Genomic DNA, 8,287 nt, shown 5'->3' on the forward strand with positions numbered 1-8,287 from the left:
AAGATCACATAATACAGCAGACCAGTTCTTAAAAGGATTTGGTTGGTTTTTGTTGGCAGCCTGTATGCAAGCCCTGCGTCTCTGGACTCTGCTTGCCACCTATGCTGTTGCAGTAGGACAAAATCAAGGACAGAAGAATCAGGAGTGCCCTAAGCTCAACGCACAGGTACTCTCCTTTAAAAGCACCAGAGGAAACGCTGTTGTCTTGTCTTCTGTGAAAGTTCTCCAAATTTTTTTATGTGTTGTTTTTCTTTTTTTTCCCCCCCAACTAACTATCAGAGTCCAGCACATGAATTGTAAACAGATGTAAATAATTAAAGAAAACAAGCCATGGAAAATTATTTTTAGTACATATCCTATTCCATCTTTTAAAATAGCTTAGGTAGTGAAGCCACTTCAGTTACTTGGTGTAACCTGTGCTGGGTATCTGGTTTTGCAGCATGTTACCAAGCAGCTGGGAAAAGACTCAGTGTTCTGTTGTCTGATTTCCATAATAACATTTGCCTGTCTGCTTGTTAGATAAGTAATCCTAAGGCTATTTTGTGGCAAAACTACCAAAAGAGTAATTTGGTAATTACTAGTTACTAAGGATTTCTTACAATATTTGAGTTTACATCTTATGAATATAAAATTTATCATTTTTGTTTTGGTAGTTATAAAATGACAACTATCTGTCCTGAGCTCAGGCTGTGCTAGCAGGCTGCACGATCGCTGGCATGGTTCTCACTAGCTGCACATCATGGAGTGACTGGTGTGACTGCACTCACACCCAGTGGCCTTTAGTGTTCCTGGCTAAAAGATGAGCCCACTAACAGCTGGGGCTGCTAAGAGAAAAACCTCCAAATCCTCTGAATTAAAGCCAGTCTTAGTTTAGACACAGATGAGCATACGAGCACGTGTCCCAGTACGTGAGCATGTACAGCTGGAGGAAGAGCTACACACAGGCTCTCAGGCTGTGGGGGTTGTTTTGGCTTCCTGGCTTCTCCCCACTCACACGCTGCAAAAAGCAGAAGCTACAGGACGAAGCTTACAGGCTTTTCAAAAGTTTTTTGGTAAGCTTTGTTTTCTAGAGTAAGTAGATTAAACTAATGTTCTGTAATAATAACAAAAAGAAAAAGGGAGTAGAATAGAAGCTGTAAAGTAAGGAACATGTACCTTTTCTTTATAATTTCCCCAAACTGTTACCTTCTGCCACCACCAAAAAACACTCACACCAGTTTCTGCAGCTTGCCAGCACATCAGATTTCACAGCTCTCACTGATACCATGCCCTGCCTTTTTTGGTACATGTCCACAAGCAAGTATATGTGATAGCTAGTCTTAGACCTTGGAATTGGGCATCTGCAGTTCCCAAAATAAGTTTAACTTATTCTTGGTTTAAACTTTTTTACCTGGAAGCTGTTACCACAGGTTTGAAATAAAATCTACAAATAATTGAATCCTATCCATTACGTCACTTTGATTTGCATTTTCCTTCTTCAGAAATAACACTAATAATTCCTTTTCCTAGCCAGCCCACCCTTGTGTGTCCTCTGTATCTAGAGTTCATAGATTTGGAGCCTAGTTTAGTCTAAAGCAAGTTTATCAATGAAGTAGGGGAAAAAAAAGAATTTCTGTGATAACTGAAATGCACATACTGTCAATAGTATTCCTGCTAGTTCTTAGTCGTTGTCCTCTCACTCTCATGACATTACAGTCATCTGAAATTTTGTGGACTATTTGGAATACATTTGTAAGTGTGAGAACAGTTGTTATTATTCAGAATTACTAACACCTAACAAAGTACTCTAAGCCATCACTGGGAATTATAGAGACATTCCCTTAAAATTTTATCCACCCATAATGCAGGGTGTTTTCTTAGCAGTGATTTTCAGGAGTCATCCATACTAGGTTAGTCTGTGTAAAATAAGAACACTTATTAGTATTCATACTTAGCAGAGATGATGATAACCTCTTATTATTAGTAATATTTCAGGCTGTGTGTGTAGATTTGATTGTGAAACGAGCCATATCTCAATGTAACTAACAAGTTATGCATCAGCTCATGCTTCCCAACCTGAAATTACAGCAGAAAGCCTCAAAGCTGGCCTTTATATGAAGTTTCCTTTTTATATTGGAGACTATTTTTAATTTTTTTTCTCTATTTCTTTTTTTAATCATAGGGACTTATGTTGTTTTACTGGGTAGGGGGAGGGAAGTAGCTTCTTCACCTCCAGCACTCAGTAGATTCAAAAGTTCAGTGAAATCTTACCTACAGAAGATGACATCCCATTTTGTGTACACAATCAGTTATTAATTCCCTAGGATCCCTGTTTGGAAACGCCTACTGTGGCAGCTGTGAGCTCTCTTAGATGCCTGCACTTCATTTGTGTGAGTGTCACCAGCCCTTGTGTTACAATCAGACCAACACAGCATGCACCTAGACATGGGCTGTCCCAGATACTAAGAAAACAATGTGTATAGGTATAAGCAGCACCCAGATACAACATAAGAGCAGCTCTGTTTGCACTCCTGCTATCCAAGTGTACATAAGCAGCTTTATTTCAAGACTAGAATTCAATATAGTCCTTACAGTAAATACTCTTCCTTTTTATGTAACCCAGCTCCACAGATGCACGTCTTGTGATTTTCAGAACTATCCTTGTTGTAAATGACCCGTTCTGTGGTTTGTAGGACTGAGGGATTTCCAAACCTGCCTGAACCCATTACTGTCCGTTCATCAAGGTATGGCTGTAACACTGTTAGCTACAAAAGAATTTCCTGCATCCTTATTCCAGTTACCTGCTATCACAAACAAGCAGATCTTTTTTTCCTTTTTCATAAATCCAATTAAGCTCAACCTTTAAAAGAACTTTTTTCAGTTTCATTCTCCTTGTTCCCTTTGAAGGTTCCTTAAAAATGTCAGAGACTAGAAACTTTTATGTGTTTGTGGCCAGTGTATAGGCCAGCCACAAATTACCTTTGGGAGTGGTCCTTTTTTAGTGTGTTTTAAAAGAGATCCTGGCCTCTGAGCTATTTCAGTAACATCCAGATGTCCCTGGTGAAAAAGCAAAACTCTTCTCGCACTTCTATAAAATGGCACTGGACAGAGGAGGCCCTTCAGTGATGCAGGATGGTGTGTGTGCTGCCAGATGCCACAATGAATGATGAATTCCTTTGCCTGTGTTTACATAGCTTCAGTTCTGTGTGTAGAAGATCCTTGCTCTGAAAGGCTTTCTTGCCTTTGCTGGCTGCTGTGGAGATTTCTGTTTGGCTGTTTCTCTGTATGTGTTCCTCCCAGTCAACCAGTACATCAGAATTCCAGGCCTCTTGTGCAGACCCAGTTGACTCCTACAGCTTTCTTAAGCAATTAATACAAACAGAAGTTTTATCAAATTGACTGAGTTTTCTTATTAGCCATTTTTCACTCTGTTCTTTCAGTTCTATCCAACTTGAATCTGCCTTTTTCAACTCTGAAGAATGGCAAATATGCAACAAAAAAACAACAGTAGACTGGGCAGAAGTGTAAGACATTGGAGGAGATAGTATGCTAGAAAACTGGCGACCACTTGTTAAACAGTTTCATTTATTTCTAGTATAATAGTGGTAAAGCCTAAATAAAATAACTGCTGATTAACATTCAGTTGTAAATACTAATACAAGGAAGTAGTGATGGGGGAGTGGCTGTTTTGACTAACAGTATTTGTCTGAGGCTTTATCAGATGCTATATCCAGAGTGAAGACTTGGTTTGCCTATGAAAGTGCCTTTGAGACTGAAATCATCTGGGTTATACTTGCTGCAGAAGACTTCTTTTTTTCCCTCCCCAAATTAAAGTACTCTTCAACTGACTTCAATTATTGTGCAAAAACAAAAGATGGATTAGAAATAAATGAACCTTAAAACCTGATCTTGAGTAGGTGTATCAGTTTACAACATCAAAGCAGGAAGCTTTCATCCTACTTAAAATCTTAAGCAATATCTTGTTCAACATCCTCTACCAGAGTGTTTACTAAAAAGAGGTTTTTCCTCAGGTTATTTCAGAAACTTATGAAACGCCTCAGTCTGAAATAAAACAGTAGCAAGCAATCCAGCTTGCCTCACCCAGTCTCTCCCTCTGATCTCTCCATCTCCCCAACATCTGTTGTTTAAATCAGTTATGTTAGGAAGTCTGTTGCTAAGTATCTAAGTAAACCAAATAATGTTTGAATTACTTCTTACAAAAGCACTCATTTAGCTTTCACTTTGTTTAGGTTTTGTGGTCCAAGTCTCAAAATACACATAATTTGCCTTCTGAAAGACAACAGAATTACAGTAGACTATTTACAGTGAAAAAAAAAAAATACAAAACAGAGTCCACTTGCTCTGTCATTATTGAGAACAAAATGCTGTGTACCCACCAATCAAGTGGTAAGGTTAATTTTGTTTACCAGCACTGTGTAACAAAGAAAAGAAATACCATAAAACACCTTTAAATAGCTGCAGATTTCTAGTATGTCGTTTCATGAAACTAGAGCTGCTGATAGCTGTGACTAGATAGCTATGAATGTTTTGTGCCTGTCAGAATATTAGGGAATTCTTTAATGGATATTTTTCAGGAATTTTATATTTTAACACTCATTAGCCTTCTCAATGATTCCCAGGCTGGGACATAGCAGATAGTTGGAAGCCAACCCTACTGTACCTTTTTTGAATTTGCTGTGCTAATAAAAGTGGTAAGGTACTGACTGCAGCCAGGGGGAGAACAAGTGTTTTGGTTTAGGCGGCACCACTTGTGCAGAAAATGTCTGCCATAGGATGGCAAGTGAAAGCCTTAAACCTTCCAAACTTAAGTGAAATTTATCCTGGTTTCTTTATGAGACTTGCAAAGCAAAGAAGTCATAAATACTCATGAGTTAAGAATCTTTGGCAAGTTATTCTGGTATAGATGATACTTTCTGGATGGGTGGAGAACCTTGGAAAATTATCAGAGACTCATGATTAGAGTTTTAGTAGGATTTCTGTTTTCATTAGTGTCTTTGAGGCTATCAGCCAGAAAGCAGCAGTAACCAAACTGGGGATTAGAATTACTTGTTCTACTGAAAAACAGGAGCACTGGTGTGGAAGAAAAGATACAGTCCTGCAAGGCTAAATGTGAGATCTGGCACTTCATGCAGCTACCTGTTTCTGCTTAGGGGGAATTTTGAAGAGTATTTGGTTATTACCAACTGAATTTGGATCATTATCATCAAATTACTGCTAACAAAGCAAACATATGCAAATGTATATGCAGAAATATGACCTGAAGGCAGGTCCCACGTAGCCCTGCAGCTGAGGGCAGACTTGCAGAGCAGAGCAGAAAGGTTGTACCCACAATTAGGGATGCAGGGTTTCAAGAACGATATGGTTCAAATGGATGGGCCAGGACAACATCAAAAATTGTCAGAGGTCTAGAAAACTGTGCTCTGCAAAAGAACATTGAGGAAACTGGGGTTCTTTAGTTCAGGAAGAAGGGAAAAATACCCAGTGAGCACCTGGGAAAAAGAATACTTGCCTCCAAGTTGAATGACCTAAAATTACAGTAAAGAAGGTTAAACAGAATAATCAAACTTTTCTGATAGAATGGTTGAGGAACAGGTGAATGGAGGTTCTGAAGAATGGATTAGTCAAGTATCTGCTGAGAATGATGTACCTGTAATAATTTGCTCATACCTGAGGGCAGAAGGGACTAGAGCTGGTATTCAAAGATAGCTCCAGATCTTTGTTCCCTGACACACAAGCAGCTTTTCCATTGCAAAAAAACGTGCGTTTGCAAGACTTTAAGATATCGTATTTTTCTTGAATGATAGCTTAATTGTATTTCAACTGCAAGGGGATTGTTACTAGTAAACAAATGGCTTAGTACCATCAAGAGCAGGAGGAGAGAGTGTTGTGTGACTTACCAACAACTGGAGATATGAGAACTATGGTTCTGGAAATGTGTCTGGAAATAGAAGCTGATTTGTTTTGTTTTTTAATTCATTTTTATTTAATTTCATTAGCTCACTGCAGCAAAGATTACACACGAGGTATAAGGAAAGGAAAGCTGAATGATCAGAGTATAACTTCTAGGACATCATCGTCTCCGAAGTTCTGTATAGAGAAAATTAAATTACTACTCTTAAATAACCATGTTGACAGATTGCAAATGCCTGATGCCTTTGCTTCAGAAAGAGTCCACGCATAGTTATAAAGGAAGGAAATACATTTAAATTGGGAAATTTCTGTCAATAAGTTGTTCTTTTACCATTTCTGCAAGCTTGCAGAGAAAATTTAGAGTAAGCCAAGGCTTTGGGGAGGAGGGTGGTGTTTGGGGAGGAGTGGGGGGTTGTGGTATTTGTGGTTGGTTTTTTTTTTTTTTCTTTTTTAACAAATTCATCACTCCTAATAATATTCAAGAAATATTCTTCATTCAAAAGGAATGTGTTGAGATAGCCTGTGTTATTTCAAAAGCCTTCTCAGCAAAACAACGGGTGCCTAGTATCAGCCTGCCTTCCTTATCTGCAGTGGGACTTCAAGGGCCTGAATTGCACAGAGAGCTAGTTGTAAGGTTCACCTCCCAGTGACATACTTGAACCACAGGTGATCCCATATGTCCTGGTTTTAGGTGTGTGTGTAGAGATATATATTTCCCATACTTCTTACAAATACAGTTATCTCTTCTGTGTCAGCTTATTGAATAATTTGATATTAAGAACAGAAACAAAAACAGATGTTGAAAGCAAACAGAACTGTATGTAGGCATCAGCTAATACATCCAGAGTATTTTCTGCTTCTTCTTACTCTTAACTTGCCTTCCTCTCCTGAGCATGTCTCGATGTCACCTGAAACTGCTCCTAGATGCAGAGCTCCCCACCTGATGGATGGCAGGTATCACCTGGTGAGTTTTCCTCTGTGAGTATATTTCTGTCTTGTTCTTACTCTTCATAGATGCCAGAATTTCAGAAGAAGACTGTCCATATTAAGGACCCGGGGAGAGTAGAGGAAATTATTTGTGGCCTCATCAAAGGTGGAGCTGCCAAACTTCAGGTAAAATAGTAGAGGGTGCAACCAGTGTGGAATGAAAGCAATCATGTGTCTGTTGCTCTGTGCCAAAAATTTTAAGAACCTGTGTGTGTATACATATATATATGTAAATAACAGAAGTTAGCCCTCAAGAAATCTCCAAAACTTAGACATCTGTTAACTCTTAATAGCCCTTGTTGATTCAACTGTAATTCAGCCAGATTCTAGTTAAGCAAATGATACATAAGCTTAGTAATTTCAGGAAAGTCTTGACCAAAGGAGTTAGAAAAACAGTTTTGTTACAAAAAGTTATTCTTATGGGGTATTCTAGCTGACATCACAGTAGTTCAATAGAAAAGGGAGATTTCTATAGCACATGCTACTCAGCTGGAACTATTGTTGATCATCCAGAATTTCTAGCCATTCTTTATTTTGTCCCTCCGTGTTGTAAGACAGTTTTGCTTTTTCTTTCCTTAAATAGATTATTACAGATTTTGATATGACATTAAGTAGATTTTCCTACAATGGAAAAAGATGTCCAACTTGTCATAGTGAGTATTTTTTTTTTTAATACAGATTGTTTGGTTCACTCCTTTTAGTTTTTTTCCTACATTTTAATTTTCTATCCACTTTATTCCCTAAAATGTGAAATTTATATTGACTTGTTACCTAATGACTTGTACATCCTAATGAAGACGTATTCTAGTGACTGTCTATATGTGGGTTTATGTATATATATGTTTTAATCACAATCTGTGTGGGTTAAAATCAGATAAGTTGTCATTCACAATTAAAACAGTAAGTTCTGAACTCTAAGATGTTGGTGGCTGGATATAGTAGGGCTGACTTACTTTTTAAGAGCCCATCATAGTCCTGATGCCTGCAGGAATCAGACTAAACTCCTCAGAGCTCTTGACGTCTTTATCCTGTAGCCTTTTAGAACAAACAGAATCCATTTACTAATGAAGTGGAAAGCCTAAAACACATAGGCTGCCTCTTGATGATTTCAGACAGTTAAATCTCAAGAAACAGATAAGAGAGTTTGTAATTGACCTTTTAGTTCAAAGAGGAGGGGAAGGACATCTTCATGCCTGTGGAGAAAAACATGTCTTTTATTGTGTGCTGGTAAGAAAAGTTCTGAGGAAACACAGTGGTACATCATCAAACATCATTGTCACCTATGTCATTAACAGCTGCAGAGCAAAGTAAAAGAGACTTGCCATCTCATTTAACACTTTTTTTCCCACTCCCCAGACATCATTGATAACTCCAAGCTCATCACAGAGGA

General features: G+C 38.3%; 1 protein-coding gene across 1 annotated transcript in view; it reads left to right on the forward strand.

Moving 5' to 3' along the window:
• NT5C3A (5'-nucleotidase, cytosolic IIIA) overlaps window positions 1–8,287 on the forward strand; it is a 12,631-nt gene that overhangs the window by 438 nt on the left and 3,906 nt on the right. The window contains exons 2-5 of the mRNA XM_008947114.1: window positions 60–166; window positions 6,925–7,023; window positions 7,481–7,550; window positions 8,254–8,287. The exon at window positions 8,254–8,287 is cut by the window's right edge and continues 19 nt beyond it. Of these exons, the coding sequence (XP_008945362.1) occupies window positions 65–166; window positions 6,925–7,023; window positions 7,481–7,550; window positions 8,254–8,287 (305 nt within the window). The 5' untranslated portion in view covers window positions 60–64. The remainder of the gene's footprint in view (window positions 1–59; window positions 167–6,924; window positions 7,024–7,480; window positions 7,551–8,253) is intronic.

Source organism: Merops nubicus, unplaced genomic scaffold, assembly GCF_000691845.1.
Source record: "Merops nubicus isolate BGI_N331 unplaced genomic scaffold, ASM69184v1 scaffold4799, whole genome shotgun sequence".
In the NCBI taxonomy this organism is placed as follows: Eukaryota; Metazoa; Chordata; class Aves; order Coraciiformes; family Meropidae; genus Merops; species Merops nubicus.